Source organism: Pelobates fuscus, chromosome 9 (assembly GCF_036172605.1).
Source record: "Pelobates fuscus isolate aPelFus1 chromosome 9, aPelFus1.pri, whole genome shotgun sequence".
NCBI lineage: Eukaryota > Metazoa > Chordata > Amphibia > Anura > Pelobatidae > Pelobates > Pelobates fuscus.
This window is the reverse complement of record NC_086325.1, coordinates 3,480,098-3,501,010: the sequence shown is the minus strand read 5'-3', so window position 1 is coordinate 3,501,010 and position 20,913 is coordinate 3,480,098. Positions and strand designations below refer to the sequence as shown.

Below are 20,913 nucleotides of genomic sequence, written 5' to 3'. Positions count from 1 at the left end.
ACACAGACTGCTATATGATAACAGATATGGAAATACAATAATAACACAGACTGCTATATGATAACAGATATGGAAAATTCAATAATAATGCAGACTGCTATATGATAACAGATATGGAAAATACAATAATAACAGACTGCTATATGATAACAGATATAGAAATACAATAATAACACAGACTGCTATATGATAACAGATATGGAAAATACAATAATAACACAGAGACTGCTATATGATAACAGATATGGAAAATACAATAATAACACAGACTGCTATATGATAACAGATATGGAAAATACAATAATAACACAGAATGCTTTATGATAACAGATATGGAAAATTCAATAATAGCGCAGAGACTGCTATATGATAACAGATATGGAAAATACAATAATAACACAGACTGCTATATGATAACAGATATGGAAAATACAATAATAACACAGACTGCTATATGATAACAGATATGAGAATACAATAATAACGCAGACTGCTATATGATAACAGATATGGAAAATACAATAATAACACAGACTGCTATATGATAACAGATATGGAAAATACAATAATAATACAGACTGCTATATGATAACAGATATGGAAAATACAATAATAACACAGAATGCTATATGATAACAGATATGGAAAATACAATAATAACACAGACTGCTATATGATAACAGATATGGAAAATACAATAGTAACGCAGACTGCTATATGATAACAGATATGGAAAATACAATAGTAACGCAGACTGCTATATGATAACAGATATGGAAATACAATAATAACGCAGACTGCTATATGATAACAGATATGGAAATACAATAATAACACAGACTGCTATATGATAACAGATATGGAAAATACAATAATAATGCAGACTGCTATATGATAACAGATATGGAAAATTCAATAATAATGCAGACTGCTATATGATAACAGATATGGAAAATACAATAATAACACAGAATGCTATATGATAACAGATATGGAAAATTCAATAATAACGCAGAGACTGCTATATGATAACAGATATGGAAAATACAATAATAACACAGACTGCTATATGATAACAGATATGGAAAATACAATAATAACACAGTCTGCTATATGATAACAGATATGGAAAATACAATAATAACACAGACTGCTATATGATAACAGATATGGAAAATACAATAATAACACAGACTGCTATATGATAACAGATATGGAAATACAATAATAACACAGACTGCTATATGATAACAGATATGGAAAATGCAATAATAACACAGAGACTGCTATATGATAACAGATATCGAAAATACAATAGTAACGCAGACTGCTATATGATAACAGATATAGAAATACAATAATAACACAGAATGCTATATGATAACAGATATGGAAAATTCAATAATAACGCAGAGACTGCTATATAATAACAGATATGGAAAATACAATAATAACACAGACTGCTATATGATAACAGATATGGAAAATACAATAATAACACAGTCTGCTATATGATAACAGATATGGAAAATACAATAATAACACAGAATGCTATATGATAACAGATATGGAAAATTCAATAATAACGCAGAGACTGCTATATGATAACAGATATGGAAAATACAATAATAACACAGACTGCTATATGATAACAGATATGGAAAATACAATAATAACACAGTCTGCTATATGATAACAGATATGGAAAATACAATAATAACACAGACTGCTATATGATAACAGATATGGAAAATGCAATAATAACACAGAGACTGCTATATGATAACAGATATGGAAAATACAATAGTAACTAGACTGCTATATGATAACAGATATGGAAATACAATAATAACGCAGACTGCTATATGATAACAGATATGGAAATACAATAATAACACAGACTGCTATATGATAACAGATATGGAAAATACAATAATAACACAGACTGCTATATGATAACAGATATGGAAAATTCAATAATAATGCAGACTGCTATATGATAACAGATATGGAAAATACAATAATAACACAGAGACTGCTATATGATAACAGATATGGAAATACAATAATAACACAGACTGCTATATGATAACAGATATGGAAAATTCAATAATAACGCAGAGACTGCTTTATGATAACAGATATGGAAAATACAATAATAACACAGACTGCTATATGATAACAGATATGGAAAATACAATAATAACACAGAGACTGCTATATGATAACAGATATGGAAAATACAATAATAACACAGACTGCTATATGATAACAGATATGGAAAATACAATAATAACACAGACTGCTATATGATAACAGATATGGAAAATACAATAATAACACAGACTGCTATATGATAACAGATATGGAAAATACAACAATAACACAGACTGCTATATGTTAACAGATATGGAAAATGCAATAATAACACAGAGACTGCTATATGATAACAGATATGGAAATACAATAATAACACAGACTGCTATATGATAACAGATATGGAAAATACAATAATAACACAGACTGCTATATGATAACAGATATGGAAAATACAATAATAACACAGTCTGCTATATGATAACAGATATGGAAAATGCAATAATAACACAGAGACTGCTATATGATAACAGATATGGAAAATGCAATAATAACACAGAGACTGCTATATGATAACAGATATGGAAATACAATAATAACACAGACTGCTATATGATAACAGATATGGAAAATACAATAATAACACAGACTGCTATATGATAACAGATATGCAAAATGTAATAATAACACAGAGACTGCTATATGATAACAGATATGGAAAATACAATAATAACACAGACTGCTATATGATAACAGATATGGAAAATACAATAATAACGCAGAGACTGCTATATGATAACAGATATGGAAAATACAATAATAACACAGACTGCTATATGATAACAGATATGGAAAATACAATAATAACACAGACTGCAATATTATAACAGGTATGTTAAATGCAATAATAACGCAGACTGCTATATGATAACAGATATGTTAAATACAATAATAACGCAGAGACTGCTATATGATAACAGATATGGAAAATGCAATAATAACGCAGACTGCAATATTATAACAGATATGGAAAATGCAATAATAACGCAGACTGCTATATAATAACAGATATGGAAAATACAATAATAACACAGACTGCTATATGATAACAGATATGGAAATACAATAATAACACAGACTGCTATATGATAACAGATATGGAAAATAAAATAATAACACAGAGACTGCTATATGATAACAGATATGAGAATACAATAATAATGCAGACTGCTATATGATAACAGATATGGAAAATGCAATAATAACGCAGGCTAATATTTGATAACAGATATGGAAAATACAATAATAACGCAGACTGCTATATGATAACAGATATGGAAAATACAATAATAACACAGACTGATATATGATAACAGATATGGAAAATACAATAATAACACAGACTGCTATATGATAACAGATATGGAAAATACAATAATAACACAGAGACTGCTATATGATAACAGATATGGAAATACAATAATAACACAGACTGCTATATGATAACAGATATGGAAAATACAATAATAACGCAGACTGCTATATGATAACAGATATGGAAAATACAATAATAACACAGACTGCTATATGATAACAGATATGGAAAATACAATAATAACACAGTCTGCTATATGATAACAGATATGGAAAATACAATAATAACGCAGAGACTGCTATATGATAACAGATATGGAAAATACAATAATAACACAGACTGCTATATGATAACAGATATGGAAAATACAATAATAACGCAGACTGCAATATTATAACAGGTATGGAAAATGCAATAATAACGCAGACTGCTATATGATAACAGATATGTTAAATACAATAATAACGCAGAGACTGCTATATGATAACAGATATGGAAAATGCAATAATAACGCAGACTGCAATATTATAACAGATATGGAAAATGCAATAATAACGCAGACTGCTATATGATAACAGATATGGAAAATACAATAATAACACAGACTGCTATATGATAACAGATATGGAAATACAATAATAACACAGACTGCTATATGATAACAGATATGGAAAATAAAATAATAACACAGAGACTGCTATATGATAACAGATATGAGAATACAATAATAATGCAGACTGCTATATGATAACAGATATGGAAAATGCAATAATAACGCAGACTGCTATATGATACCAGATATGGAAAATACAATAATAACGCAGACTGCTATATGATAACAGATATGGAAAATACAATAATAACACAGACTGATATATGATAACAGATATGGAAAATACAATATTAACACAGACTGCTATATGATAACAGATATGGAAAATACAATGATAACGCAGACTGCTATATGATAACAGATATGGAAAATGCAATAATAATACAGACTGCTATATGATAACAGATATGGAAAATACAATAATAACACAGACTGATATATGATAACAGATATGGAAAATACAATATTAACACAGACTGCTATATGATAACAGATTTGGAAAATACAATATTAACACAGACTGCTATATGATACCAGATATGGAAAATACAATAATAACGCAGACTGCTATATGATAACAGATATGGAAAATACAATAATAACACAGACTGATATATGATAACAGATATGGAAAATACAATATTAACACAGACTGCTATATGATAACAGATATGGAAAATACAATAATAACACAGACTGCTATATGATAACAGATATGGAAAATAAAATAATAACACAGACTGCTATATGATAACAGATATGGAAATACAATAATAACACAGACTGCTATATGATAACAGATATGGAAAATACAATAATAACACAGTCTGCTATATGATAACAGATTTGGAAAATACAATATTAACACAGACTGCTATATGATAACAGATATGGAAAATACAATAATAACACAGACTGCTATTTGATAACAGATATGGAAAATGCAATAATAACACAGACTGCTTTATGATAACAGATATGGAAAATACAATAATAACACAGACTGCTATATGATAACAGATATGGAAAATGCAATAATAACACAGAGACTGCTATATGATAACAGATATGGAAAATACAACAATAACACAGACTGCTATATGATAACAGATATGGAAAATACAATAATAACACAGACTGCTATATGATAACAGATATGGAAAATACAATAATAACACAGACTGCTATGATAACAGATATGGAAAATACAATAATAACACAGACTGCTATATGATAACAGATATGGAAAATGCAATAATAACACAGAGACTGCTATATGATAACAGATATGGAAAATACAATAATAACACAGACTGCTTTATGATAACAGATATGGAAAATACAATAATAATGCAGACTGCTATATGATAACAGATATGGAAAATACAATAATAACACAGACTGCTATATGATAACAGATATGGAAAATACAATAATAACACAGACTGCTTTATGATAACAGATATGGAAAATACAATAATAATGCAGACTGCTATATGATAACAGATATGGAAAATACAATAATAACACAGACTGCTATATGATAACAGATATAGAAATACAATAATAACACAGACTGCTATATGATAACAGATATAGAAATACAATAATAACACAGACTGCTATATGATAACAGATATGGAAAATACAATAATAACACAGACTGCTATATGATAACAGATATGGAAAATACAATAATAACACAGACTGCTATATGATAACAGATATGGAAAATACAATAATAATGCAGACTGCTATATGATAACAGATATGGAAAATACAATAATAACACAGACTGCTATATGATAACAGATATGGAAAATACAATAATAACACAGACTGCTTTATGATAACAGATATGGAAAATACAATAGTAACGCAGACTGCTATATGATAACAGATATGGAAATACAATAATAACACAGACTGCTATATGATAACAGATATGGAAATACAATAATAACACAGACTGCAAAATGATAACAGATATGGAAAATACAATAATAACACAGACTGCAAAATGATAACAGGTATGGAAATACAATAATAACACAGACTGCAAAATGATAACAGATATGGAAAATACAATAATAACGCAGACTGCTATATGATAACAGATATGGAAAATACAATAATAACACAGACTGCTATATGATAACAGATATGGAAAATACTATAATAACACAGACTGCTATATGATAACAGATATGGAAAATACAATAATAACACAGACTGCTATATGATAACAGATATGGAAAATACAATAATAACGCAGACTGCTATATGATAACAGATATGGAAAATTCAATAATAACGCAGACTGCTATATGATAACAGATATGGAAAATTCAATAATAACACAGACTGCTATATGATAACAGATATGGAAAATACAATAATAACACAGACTGCTATATGATAACAGATATAGAAAATACAATAATAACACAGACTGCTATATGATAACAGATATGGAAAATACAATAATAACACAGACTGCTATATGATAACAGATATAGAAAATACAATAATAACACAGACTGCTATATGATAACAGATATGGAAAATACAATAATAACACAGACTGCTATATGATAACAGATATGGAAATACAATAATAACACAGACTGCGATATGATAACAGATATGGAAAATACAATAATAACGCAGACTGCTATATGTGGCCTCAATTTAACATTTTTTTAAGCAAACTTTTTAATTATTTAATAGTTTGAAATAAATGTGTAAAATGTTTTTTCAATAAATCAACATATCAAAAATATCAAAATAGTACAATTTTTTAACTATTAAATTGAGAACACACACACACATATATATATAATATAAATCATCAAGTACATTAGTTAAGCACATGCAATAATTACGTACATAAATTAACAGTTGATGATCAGTTACTATAAGAAGTTGGACGAAGAAAGAAGACTAGATATTTAAATAATGTTTAATATAAAGGTTAAATAAGGTAAAACCATCTAAGACTATCTTTCCTTTAGTTCTCAATATTCAGAGATTTTCCCCATTATGGAAAACAAATGCAAGATTCATTAGATAATTAGAAATGACTTATTTTGAATATATTTCTTTTCTGTGTTTCTTCAGATAATGTGGAACTCATTATTAACATAGTTGTTAAAATTATCAATGCAAATTATACAGAAAATCTAAATGATAAGTTCAGCGAAGAATATAAATATATTATCCATAAATTTAAAACTCAGGTAAGTGTTTCAGAATGAAAATTGTTTTTATTTGTCTTTAATCTTTTGTACTCATGTTATATATTTAAAGGGAGGGACATCCCAAAACCTAAATTATAATTTGCTTGTCTACGGCCTCTGCAAACCCTCCTCTTCTTACTCCACCCTGACTTTTGTCCAATCACAGACTTCCCAATGCAGCTCAATGAGAAGTCTTTGCAAGACAGGTGCTCTGGTCAATTGCTGCCTCTGGAATTTATCTCCACTGAGCTAAACAAACCAGGAAGTAACAGGAGTGAGTGTGTGATTGACAGCCAGGGGGGTGTAACCGGGTTAATTTATGAACGTGACAATTTCTATTTCAGATTGTTTTCCCTTTTGTCAAGCTGAAGGGCTTTAAGGGTTTGGAGTGTCCCTTTAATATAGGGGAATTGTTCAGGTGATAAAAAATGAAGAATATATTGTTTTATTAAACACAGAAATTTTATTTAAAAAATTAGTACCTGTGTCTTTTGTATTATAAAAGTATTATACTAGGATAGCGGAGACTGTCCCAAGTTTTGAATCGTCAAGCTTGCTCACTAGACTTCAAATACGTCTAAACTCTAAATTCATGCAGATATGTTGGTGCAATATCAATGTGAATAATAATAAAATGTAATATTATTATCACAGGCCTGATATTTACTCTCCAGTCAGTGAATTCTGATGATTTGAAAGCCACAGTTGCAAAATGCATCCCAAAAATCCAGAGTTAGAAATGAATCTCGGATACAGTCATAATCCTGATTTACCTAACCTGGAATAAATTGATCTGGAATTATACTTACTGCAATTCATTGTGAAGGAAACAGGCATTAAGGAGGCCAACTGAAGGCAGTAATGAGTATCTCTAATTAACACCCAAAACACAATCTAATTATATTCTCATTACAATAGCTGCTATGTTTATATCCAAGAAGCAGTTTTTCTATTGATAAAAGTTCTGTTTTTTTCTTTTTAACAGATGAAGAATATTTATAAATCCAAATTATCAACATTGAAAGACATTCTAATAAACAGGATGTGGTATGTATGAGTTAATAAACTATGAATTCACATTGGAAACGTTCTTCGATTAGAGAATACAATCTGCTCTTTACAATGTATCAGATAATCGCTCCCAGCATTCTGACTGATCAAACCGGGATATTGTCTTTAACCTCTTCACTATCAAGCAGTTAGAGAAAAAAACACCCCCACAATCCGAGTATTTTGGGTGTCCTGGAAAGTTATGTTTAAATGTATTTTTCATGTCATTAGGCAGCACATTATTTAATAAAAATAAAAACAGCTCTTTTTTTACTCGACAGGAGAGAAAAATATATTTATTTACGAACACATTACAGTTGGAACAAACAACAGACTGAAAACAGAAATACATGAAGCTACATTCATGCATGTTTTCATTGGGGGAATTTCTACAAAATAGTGATTTTTTTATTCAGGCAGTGGGGTATCTTAATTCGGGCCGTGTGGTATCTTAATTCGGGCAGTGGGGTATCTTAATTCGGGCAGTGGGGTATCTTAATTCGGGCAGTGGAGTATCTTAATTCGGGCAGTGTGGTATCTTAATTCCTGCAGTGGGATATCTTAATTTGGGCACTGGGGTATCTTAATTCGGGCAGTGTGGTATCTTAATTCGGGCAGTGTGGTATCTTAATTCGGGCAGTGGGGTATCTTAATTCGGGCAGTGGGGTATCTTAATTCAGGCAGTGGGGTATCTTAATTCAGGCAGTGGGGTATCTTAATTCAGGCAGTGGGGTATCTTAATTTGGGCAGTGTGGTATCTTAATTCGGGCAGTGGGGTATCTTAATTCGGGCAGTGGGGTATCTTAATTCGAGCAGTGGGGTATCTTAATTCGGGCAGTGGGGTATCTTAATTCGGGCAGTGGAGTATCTTAATTCGGGCAGTGGGGTATCTTAATTTGGGCAGTGGGGTATCTTAATTCGGGCAGTGGGGTATCTTAATTCGAGCAGTGGGGTATCTTAATTCGGGCAGTGGGGTATCTTAATTCGGGCAGTGGGGTATCTTAATTCGGGCAGTGTGGTATCTTAATTCCTGCAGTGGGATATCTTAATTTGGGCACTGGGGTATCTTAATTCGGGCAGTGGGGTGTCTTAATTTGGGCAGTGGGGTATCTTAATTTGGGCAGTGGGGTATCTTAATTCAGGCAGTGTGGTATCTTAATTCGGGCAGTGGGGTATCTTAATTTGGGCAGTGGGGTATCTTAATTCAGGCAGTGTGGTATCTTAATTCCTAGTAGTGTTGTATCTTAATTCAGGCAGTGGAGTATCTTAATTCGGGCAGTGTGGTATCTTAATTCGGGCAGTGGGGTATCTTAATTTGGGCAGTGGGGTATCTTAATTCAGGCAGTGGAGTATCTTAATTCGGGCAGTGGGGTATCTTAATTCAGGCAGTGGAGTATCTTAATTCGGGCAGTGGGGTATCTTAATTCAGGCAGTGGAGTATCTTAATTCGAGCAGTGTGGTATCTTAATTCAGGCAGTGGAGTATCTTAATTCGGGCAGTGGGGTATCTTAATTCAGGCAGTGGAGTATCTTAATTCGGGCAGTGGGGTATCTTAATTCAGGCAGTGGAGTATCTTAATTCGAGCAGTGTGGTATCTTAATTTGGGCAGTGTGGTATCTTAATTCGGGCAGTGGGGTATCTTAATTCGGGCAGTGGGGTATCTTAATTCAGGCAGTGGGGTATCTCAATTCAGGCAGTGGGGTATCTTAATTCGGGCAGTGGGGTATCTTAATTCAGGCAGTGTGGTATCTTAATTTGGGCACCGGGGTATCTTAATTCCGGCAGTGGGGTATCTTAATTCCGGCAGTGTGGTATCTTAATTAGGGCAGTGTTATATCTTAATTCGGGCACCGGGGTATCTTAATTCCGGCAGTGGGGTATCTTAATTCTGGCAGTGTGGTATCTTAATCTTAATCGTCTTGTTACCAGTGGAGTACCTCAGGAATCTTTATTTGGACCCATTCTCTTTAAAGGGACTCTCCAGTGCCAGGAAAATAAACCGTTTTCCTGGCACTGCAGGTCCCCTCTCCCTCCCACCCCCCCATCCCAAGTTGCTGAAGGGGTTAAAACCCTTCAGTAACTTACCTGTATCCAGCACCGATTTCCCTCGGCGCTGGGTCAGGGTCCGCCCACGCTCCTCCCCCGCCGACGTTATCCGTCGGATAACGTCGGCGGGGAAGACCTATTGAGAATACAGTTGCAAGAAAAAGTATGTTAACCCTTTGGAATGATATGGATTTCTGCACAAATTGGTCATAAAATGTGATCTGATCATCATCTAAGTCACAACAATAGACAATCACAGTCTTCTTAAACTAATAACACACAAAGAACGAAATGTTGCCATTTTTTTATTGAACACACCATGTAAACATTCACATTGCAGGTGGAAAAAGTATGTGAACCCTTGGATTTAATAACTGGTTGAACCTCCTTTGGCAGCAAAAACTTCAATCAAACGTTTCCTGTAGTTGCAGATCAGACGTTCCCAAAGGTCTGGAGTAATTCTTGACCATTCCTCTTTACAGAACTGTTTCAGTTCAGCAATATTCTTGGGATGTCTGGTGTGAATCACTTTCTTGAGGTCATGCCACAGCATCTCAATCGGGTTGAGGTCAGGACTCTGACTGGGCCACTTCAGATGGCGTATTTTCTTCTGTTTAAGCCATTCTGTTGTTGATTTACTTCTATGCTTTGGGTCATTGTCCTGTTGCAACATCCATCTTCTGTTGAGCTTCAGCTGGTAGGCAGATAGTTCTCCTGCAAAATGTCTTGATAAACTTGGGAATTAATTTTTCCTTCGATGATAGCAATCCGTCCAGACACTGACGCAGTAATGCAGCCCCCAAACCATGATGCCCCCACCACCATACTTCATAGTTGAGATGAGATTTTGATGTTGGTGTGCTGTGCCTCTTTTTCGACACACATAGTGTTGTGTGTTTCTTCCAAACAACTCAACTTTGGTTTCAACTGTCCACAGAATATTTTGCCAGTACTGCTGTGGAACATCCAGGTGTTCTTGTGCAAACTGTAAACGTGCAGCAATGTTTTGTTTGGACAGCAGTGGCTTCCTCTGTGGTATCCTCCCATGAAATCCATTCTTGTTTAGTGTTTTACGTATTGTAGATTCGCTAACAGGGATGTTAGCATTTGCCAGTGACTTTTGCAAGTCTTTAGCTGACACTCTAGGATTCTTCTTCACCTCATTGAGCAGTCTGCGCTGTGCTCTTGCGGTCATCTTTACAGGACGGCCACTCCTAGGGAGAGTAGCAGCACTGCTGAACTTTCTCCATTTATAGACAATTTGTCTTACCGTGGACTGATGAACAGCAAGGCTTTTGGAGATACTTTTATAACCCTTTCCCGCTTTATGCAAGTCAACAATTCTTAATCGTAGGTCTTCTGAGAGCTCTTTTGTGCGAGGCATCATTCACATCAGACAATGCTTCTTGTGAAAGGCAAACCCAGAACTGGTGTGTGTTTTTTATAGGGCAGGGCAGCTGTAACCAACACCTCCAATCTCATCTCATTGATTGGACTCCAGTTGGCTGACATCTCACTACAATTAGCTCTTGGAGATGTCATTAGTCTAGGGGTTCACATACTTTTTCCACCAGCACTGTGAATGTTTACCTGGTGTGTTCAATAAAAACATGGCAACATTTCATTCTTTGTGTGTTAATAGTTTAAGCAGACTGTGATTGTCTATTGTTGTGACTTATATGATGATCAGATCACATTTTATGACCAATTTGTGCAGAAATCCATATCATTCCAAAGGGTTCACATACGTTTTCTTGCAACTGTATTTTTTATATATAGTATAAGTAGGAAGTTGTAGTTTGTTAGATGTGTATAACTGGTGCTACTCCTCCATAGCTGTGTGTTGTAATGTTAAAGTATTTATTATAAGTAGGCATTGTTAAATAAAGCAATGTATGGTTTTCACCTTTCAGGAGTGGGAGCCTTTTTATGGATCATGACGTGATTATGATAATTAATATCCAGCCAAATATTACAGGCGTATATGAAGACATATTCAGTGAAGTAAAAGGAGAACTCATGCGATCTGTTCCATCACAAGTTTCTTGTAATCAATCTGGTAAGAACTATTTTACTTTCTAACAAGAATATCAATAAAATTAAATCTAAGAGGAAGGGATAAAGCGGTAACCCACCCCAGGAGACAATCCAGGAGCAGGGTGGGACCATTACTCTATCACGCCACCTTAATCAGGGAAGGTCACCTATGCTGTGCTCTCTTCTAGGGGGTAACTCTTAAACTATCAAGTCAAAATAACTGAATCCAAGTCCCACTCACCAATAGGGAGCGTACTGGAAAGGAGCCCAGTCTAACAGATGAGTAGCAAAACGAGAACATAACTGCTAGACACAAAAAAGTGTAAGGACATCAAAGGTAAAGATGGAGAGGTGGGTGGTGTATAAAACATGAATAAAAAATAACTATAAGGGAAAAGGTAGATAGTGGATGATCTACTACTAACAGAATATAAGAAAACCTATCCAAACACAGCACTCAGAGAGGAAATGGGGGGGGGGGGGGCAAACAGGGAGTCCCCTAATTACTGGAAGGCTGACTAGAACTATTGTAAAAGGGTAAAACTGACCTCATCCATTCCTCCCCTCTTTATATGCTCAAGCCAACAGAAGGAGACCAAAAAAACATTTAATAAAGGAAGAGGCTTATAATAGGTATGTAGGTATCCCTAAGGACCCCCATCCATGGTATAATCTCCCACTGTCCCTATATACCTCGGCATCGCACATCGGAATACAATGCAGAAGCAGAATACTCTGCTCACGCTAGTTTCCATGCCACAGCTTCCACAGCGATATCAAATAAAATGCTTCTCTCAGGGAACCATTTCATTGGACCGTTCTCACTGGCTCAGAACACATGTGCGCAATCTGACCCAGGGAGGAATCAGAGGGATGGACAAGGGAGCGAGGGATGAGATACAACGAAAAATGAACATCTGCCATTGCAGGGAGGTGGGGATAGTGGTCAGGGCTGAAATACGGAAGGGAAGGGACATAGTAGCTCCCCTTCCAGTCCCTGTCTGCAAGGATAGAAGCTGGTAACGTCTGTCACCAGCGCGCAGTGCACGTCAATCACAGATCCCGTTTTTGCACATAATTAACATTAGCAACACAGAACAGAGTTGCAGACTACCTAAGTCACAAGTTACAGCTCTGACAGCCCCCCTCTCCCCCGGTCTGTATTATGGCAATGTAAATTGCCATAATACAGACTCTGACTCGAGTATAAGCCGAGTTGGGGTTTTTCAGCACAAAATTTTTTCTGAAAAACTTGACTTATACTCGAGTATATACGGTAATCGTATTGAAGCTATATACTCTGACACCTGAATTAACAATAAGGGAAATGGGGGAAGCAAAAATATGTTAATGTTTATGAGTAAAAGCAACTTTAACCCCTTCACGACGGGTGACGGACGAGGTCCGTCATCCTGGGGATGCCCTTAACGACGGGTGACGGACCTCGTCCGTCACGCGGTAAAATTAACCCCAGATCGCCGCAATCGCGGCGATCGCGGGGTTAATGGTGCTCCGGTCTGCCTCTGCATTAGAGGCAGACCGGGAGCACCGGATCGGGCTGTCAGAGTACATGTGCCCGCTCTGACAGCATGCCAGAGCGGGCACATGTGCTCTCTATACTCACCTCCGCCTCCCTGCACTTCCGGGTTCAGTGTGAAGTGCAGGGAGCCGGATCTGCAGTGATCCTGCCCCCTGGTGTTAAAAAAAAAAGTTAAATTAAAATCCCACCCCCCCTTTACCCATATTAATAAAAAATTAACCCCTTCCCTGCCAATTGATCACTGACTACAGTGATCAATTGGCAGGGATTACATTTTAATATGATCTGATTTTTTTTTTAACCCCTGAGGGTTAATTCTTTTTTTTTTTAACCCTCAGGGGTTAAATTTATTTTATTAATTAATTTAAATATTTTAAAATTATAAATTTAGCTAGCTGGGGAGGGTGGAAGTTAGTGGGGAATTGGGGGATTTAGTGTTAGGCTAACTAGGGGTTAACGTTAAAAAAAGTTTTAAAATAAGCTTTAAAAAGTTAAAAAATTAAGTAAAAAAAAAGTTTTAATAACGTTTAAGTAAAAAAAAAAACCCTTTACCCAGTCCAAATAAAAATTAACCCCTTGCCTGCCAGTCTATCACTGCCTACAGTGATCAAAATGCAGATCACAGTATTATACTGTGATCTAATTTTTTTTTAACCCCTGACGATTAACTTTTATTTATTTTTTAACCCTCAGGCGTTAAATTAATTTAATTAACTAATTTAAATATTGTATAATTAAATATTTTGCTAGCTGGGGTGGGTGGGAGTTATGGGAAAATGGGGAATTTACTGTTAGTGCTGCTTACTGCTAGTTAGGGGTTAACGGTAAAAGAAAAAGCTTAGAAAAATGTTAAATCTGTAAAAAAAAGTTTTACGAAAGTTTAGGAAACTTTAAAAAAATTAATAAGCAAAACAAAAGTTTAAAAAATAGTTTTAAAAAGTAAAAAAAGTTTTAAAAAGTAAAAAAATACATTTAATAACGCTCATTACCACTACACCTGGTACAAGCTAGCGGAAAAATGATCCCACGCTAAGGTTCAAAATATGCCTTTTGAAATACCCTGAGATGTCTTCTTTAAGAAATGGTATGGCTTTATGGGGTATTTGGATTATATAGCCTGGTAAAATACTCTAAAATGGGACATGGGCACAGCGTAAAAATTTAAAGTGTGAAAAAAATGGAATGGCTGTGTCCCAAATGTGCCCCTCCGATGTCCACATATACCTGGCAAAGGTACATACGGGGGTATTTTTGTACTCAGCCGACATAGCTGAGCAACATATAAAGTATTATAGAGTGGTGGTACACAAAATGTTTGCAAAATATACTGTGCAAACTCACTTTGTGTGTCAAAAAGGCAGAAAAAACGCTTATTACCACTACACCTGGTACAAGCTAGCGGAAAAATTATCCCACACTAATTTTCAAAATATGCCTTTTGAAATACCCTGGGATGTCTTCTTTAAGAAATGGTATGGCTTTATGGAGTATTTGGATTATATAGCCTGGTAAAATACTCTAAAATGGGACATGGGCACAGCGTAAAAATGTAAAGTTTGAAAAAAAATGGAATGGCTGTGTCCCAAATGTGCCCCTCCGATGTCCACATATACCTGGCAAAGGTACATACGGGGGTATTTTTGTACTCAGCCGACATAGCTGAGCAACATATAAAGTATTATAGAGTGGTGGTACACATAAGGTTTGCAAAATATACTGTGCAAACTCACTTTGTGTGTCAAAAAGGCAGAAAAAACGCTTATTACCACTACACCTGGTACAAGCTAGCGGAAAAATTATCCCACGCTAAGGTTCAAAATATGCCTTTTGAAATACCCTGGGGTGTCTACTTTAAGAAATGGTAGGCCTTTGTGGGGTAGTTTGAATTTAAAACTTACGAAGATGCTTGGAAATTGCACATAGGTCCAGCGTCAAAATTCAAAGTTCTGTAAAAACTGATATGGCTTGGTCTCCAATATGCCACTGTAGCTTCACAAAATAGTGCCAAAGACATTCATTGGGGATGTCTTTTTACTCAGAAGACTTAGCTGAGCATAATTTGAAGGTTTTGAACTTAGTGGCACATATGAAATATACAAAATGCCCAGCAAAAATGCAATCCGTATGTCAAAAAATGCACAAAATTATTTTTTACCACATACTTTGGCATATATTGGTGAATAAATGGGGGCATGCTAAGGCACAATATGCACCTTATGATATACCCTGGAGTGTCTACTTTTACAAATGGTAGGCCTTTGTGGTTTTTTTTTTGAACAGTCAAACTGTTATAATACCCCAAATGGAAGCATAGGCTCATTAAATCCGTCTCTCAAAATTCAACTGTGAATACTGAAAAGGACAGGTCTCCTGTATGGCACTGTAGCTTCACGAAATAGTGCCATAGACATACAATGGGGGTGTCCTTTTACTCAGAAGACTTAGCTGAGCATAATTTGGGGGGTTTGAACTTAGTGGCACATATGAAATATACAAAATGCCCAGCAAAAATGCAATCCGTATGTAAAAAATGCACAAAATTATTTTTTACCACATACTTTGGCATGTAATGGTAAAAAAATGGGGGCATGTTAAGGCACAATATGCACCTTATGAGATACCCTGGAGTGTCTACTTTTACAAATGGTAGGCCTTTGTGGGGGTTTTTGAACAGTCAAACTGTTATAATACCCCAAATGGAAGCATAGGCTCATTAAATCCGTCTCTCAAAATTCTACTGTGAATACTGAAAAGGACAGGTCTCCTGTATGGCACTGTAGCTTCACGAAATAGTGCCATAGACATACAATGGGGGTGTCCTTTTACTCAGAAGACTTAGCTGAGCATAATTTGGGGGGTTTGAACTTAGTGGCACATATGAAATATACAAAATGCCCAGCAAAAATGCAATCCGTATGTAAAAAATGCACACAATTATTTTTTACCACATACTTTGGCATGTAATGGTAAAAAAATGGGGGCATGTTAAGGCACAATATGCACCTTATGAGATACCCTGGGGTGTCTACTTTTACAAATGGTAGGCCTTTGTGGGGGTTTTTGAACAGTCAAACTGTTATAATACCCCAAATGGAAGCATAGGCTCATTATATCCGTCTCTCAAAATTCTACTGTGAATACTGAAAAGGACAGGTCTCCTATATGGCACTGTAGCTTCACAAAATAGTGCCAAAGACATACAATGGGGGTACCGTTGTACTCAGCAGAAGTAACTGAACACATAATAAAACTTTGTACAGGAATAGCACACAACAACTTTACAAAATACACATGAGAAGTTCTTTGTTATACGTTTGTGTGCGAAAACCCCCCAAAAACAGAATTTTACTCCAATATTTAGCAGAGGTTGGCGGTAAAATGGCTACGTAGAAAGTGTCAAAACAACCTTAGGTAAATAGCCTGTGATGTCTACTTTATATAAATATATACTTTTGTGTGGCAATTTTGTTTTATTTTATGGCTATTAGGCTTACAAGACAAACATACCAAATTCTAAAATCGCTCCATATTAAAATTTTATTTTACTCCTTGTGCTTTGTGACCTGTAACTACCAAAAAAAACTTAAAATCCCAGACACATTATATATTCTGTAAATCAGAACAAATAAATGAATTTATTTTTAATTACTTTCCTTAACCTGCACTAATTATGCACACATTATGATTGCAAAAACTGTAAAAAAAAACAATATTTTTCATTTTTTTTGCATTTTTCTGTATTTTTTTTATAATAAGTAAGCATTTATATATTTATATGTTATATCAAATTAAAGCCCTTTCTGTCCTTTAAAAAACAGTATATAATATGTGTCGGTGCAATAAATGAGAGAGATGCAAATTGCAGTTGAACGCAAACAGCAAGAAAATGCAAAAATTGCTTGTGTCATTAAGCGTAAGTCAAGCTTCTGAAGCTCTGTCCTTAAGGGGTTAACCTTATATATTTTATCTTCTAGCTTTCCTGTGTTTTAATGGGACAAACATCCAAACTACTAAAAAGAGTAACATTTCTGATAACACAGGTATGAAGTTACATTAAGTTAAAGTGATTACTATTCCTTTCAATTTCACTGCTGTAACCATATTTCCCCTGTATCTGCACTCAATATCCCACCCTAACACCCCCCACCCCCCCTGACTGCAGTCTGATCTACAGCATGATAGTAAGCTCATTAGGCAATTGTATAAAAGTGCTGTAATTGTTATATTTGAAGCTCACAGACTGAGTTCTCCTTTCAGTGATGATTCTTTGTTTATATTGTATTATAAAGTGTACAGTGCTACAGTATTTGTTGGTGCTTTAGCATGACTATGATATTAAGCACACATGCACATCTCTATCTGAGTGTATAAAACATGTATAACAATTGATAAAGTGCACATGTGTGTGTATATGTGTGTGTGTGTGTGTGTGTATATATATATATATATTAAGACTGGACCTGTAGTTGTGGGAGGGGCTTGAATCCCCTTTAAAAGGGCTGCCAATCCTCTCTTACTTTACCGTTGTTGGTCTGGCGAGTTGAAGGGGTTACTTCCGGTCAAGTCGCCGTCCTGCTGTCTCTTACTTGTTTTCCCTCGTGGTCCTGGTTCCTGGCTCTTGTCTTTGCTCTACTTACCTGACCGCTCATCAAACGCTACAAGCCGCTTCTCCCCGGCTTGCTCGGAGACTGGTCTTGGTGCGGCTCATTGTCAACCGTGCGTTCGGGAAGATTAGCCAAAGGAATTATTCCTGCTTTGACAAATTTGTCCTTTTAGGTTGGTAATCTGGTTTAAGTTTGGCTTATTTAAATAATCCTTCTGACTTTACAATTTACATCTCAAATGACTTTTTGCCAACGCCTAGTTAGAGCCACTCATGCCGCTTGGCAACTAGTAGAGCTTCACCTGTCACTGTGTGGTAGTATAATTTTTCACCGCTTGGCACCTAGCTAGCCAGCCAGTGCCAGGCTACATTTGTCTCACTCATGGTAATTACAGTATGTGTATATATATATATATATATATATATATATTCTTTTCTTTGTAGTCCTTTCCCAGCTACTGCCAGGAAAGCGTAGTTATTCAGACTGCTCAATACTAACACCGACAACTCAGATGCAGGGAAAGGGCCTAGTGGGTCTCAGATGCCGGCTCTTCATGCTATGATGACCTTGTTGATGTCTTCCATTGGAACCATAAGTGATAGACTGGAGAAATTAGAAGCAGTCTGTTCCTCCAATATAAAGATAAGAAAAGGGTCAGCGCTAATAAAATTGAAGTTAGGTAGGCAGCGGCCCAACAGAAGGTAACCCTCAAACCCTCTGAGGAGAGAACATGTAACACAAAGAAATACAGGAAAAGGGCTGCACCAATAATTAGAAGGTACAATAGTTCGTCTGAATAGGTAGGGCAATATAACATAGTTGGTCTCACTGATATGGTGGGACTAAAGTTCTGATGGAGTAACTGAAGGTAAAGTCTGATAATATTGAGGTCTCACTCAGAAGTAAGTAACTTTATAAGGTGCCTGTTTTTGGGTGTAGAGTACTCAATGTCCCTAGTGGTCCAACCGTCCCGCTTATATGCAAGACAAAAACGAGGAGACCCAATGGTGTAGTATATAAAAGCCAATATGGGTAAAATAAACAAATATGTGCAATCAACTCACATTTAAAAGAGCTATAGCCGGCTCTGGTGTGAAGGGCGTACAACGGTATAAACCCTGCTTTAAAGGATATGTGATGGGAGTCCTCCAGAGGGTTGGTATCCAGCACTCAGGAGAGGGATATATAAAATACAGCCAATAGTGCTCTCAGTATAATAAAATATGCAGTAAACATAAATAAAAATGAAGTGCAGGCAAACTGTACTATGATGTCAGCGTTGGTGGTATGATCCCCACCTCGGATATATTTGGAATCACACGAAGATAAAAGGAAGCCAGGTTAAAAATTCCAAATAAAAAAAGTGTATTAAAAAGATGATTGGCACAAAATTGTAACCAAAAAGCCTTTTATTTAAAAAAAAATACAAAATCAAAATAACCATAACGCGTTTCACCACTAGGGCTTTATCAAATGGGTTAGAGTTTAGAACCTGGCTGCTCTGAGTATATACAGGTAACTGAGCAATTAAAATTGGCGCCAAAAAACATCACAGATTAGCAGCCAATACAATCAAAGAATATGAACACATACATAAATATTAAGAAAAGACATAATGAAATAATTACAAGTGTAGCTGTATCTTAAATAAGTGTAAAAAATAGAAAAAGTAAGGTTTTGGACCGGGTATGACTTTAGTATAGGAAGTCGATGTCATCACTTCTCAGCAAAAACAAAAATATATATATACTATATCTATATCTATCTAGAAATAAATCTTACAGGAATATAATTTAAACAAATATATATATACTATTTTTCCTTTATTCCATTTTAATAAACAGAAAACATAAGGATGATAAAAGGCATATATCTATCTAGAAATAAATCTTACAGGAATATAATTTAAATATAAATGCATATAAGATTAAAATGAAAAAAGTGAATAAGAAATCATATAAATGGCAGTAAAATATAAGGATTAAAATACCGAGAGACACAAATATGGATTTAAAACTTTAAAAGGAACCATAAAATTGTATCTAAATCAAAACATAAAAGAGATCACAAAAAGTTATGCAAGTCAAAAATTTAGGCAATGGGGGGGCTAGGGTCTACAAATTATAAACCCACACCAGAGCCGGCTATAGCTCTTTTAAATGTGAGTTTAATGCATATATTTGTTTATTTTACCCATATTGGCTTTTATTTACTGCACCATTGGGTCTCCTCGTTTTTGTCTTGCATATAAGCGGGACGGTTGGACTACTAGGGACATTGAGGACTCTACAGCCAAAAACAGGCACCTTATA

The 20,913-nt window shown here is 35.0% G+C and overlaps 2 protein-coding genes across 2 annotated transcripts in view; both read left to right on the top strand.

Annotated features, from left to right (window-relative positions):
* The window catches only part of LOC134572987 (mucin-2-like), a 104,617-nt gene extending 96,304 nt beyond the window's left edge, over positions 1-8,313 (top strand). The window contains exons 3-5 of the mRNA XM_063432342.1: positions 7,206-7,324; positions 7,669-7,742; positions 8,310-8,313. Coding sequence (XP_063288412.1) covers positions 7,206-7,324; positions 7,669-7,742; positions 8,310-8,313 — 197 coding nt within the window. The remainder of the gene's footprint in view (positions 1-7,205; positions 7,325-7,668; positions 7,743-8,309) is intronic.
* Positions 8,314-8,336: 23 nt separating this feature from the next.
* The window catches only part of LOC134573359 (mucin-3A-like), a 54,321-nt gene continuing 41,744 nt past the window's right edge, over positions 8,337-20,913 (top strand). Inside the window, exons 1-3 of the mRNA XM_063433061.1 lie at positions 8,337-8,371; positions 12,334-12,479; positions 17,972-18,037. Of these exons, the coding sequence (XP_063289131.1) occupies positions 8,367-8,371; positions 12,334-12,479; positions 17,972-18,037 (217 nt within the window). The 5' untranslated portion in view covers positions 8,337-8,366. The remainder of the gene's footprint in view (positions 8,372-12,333; positions 12,480-17,971; positions 18,038-20,913) is intronic.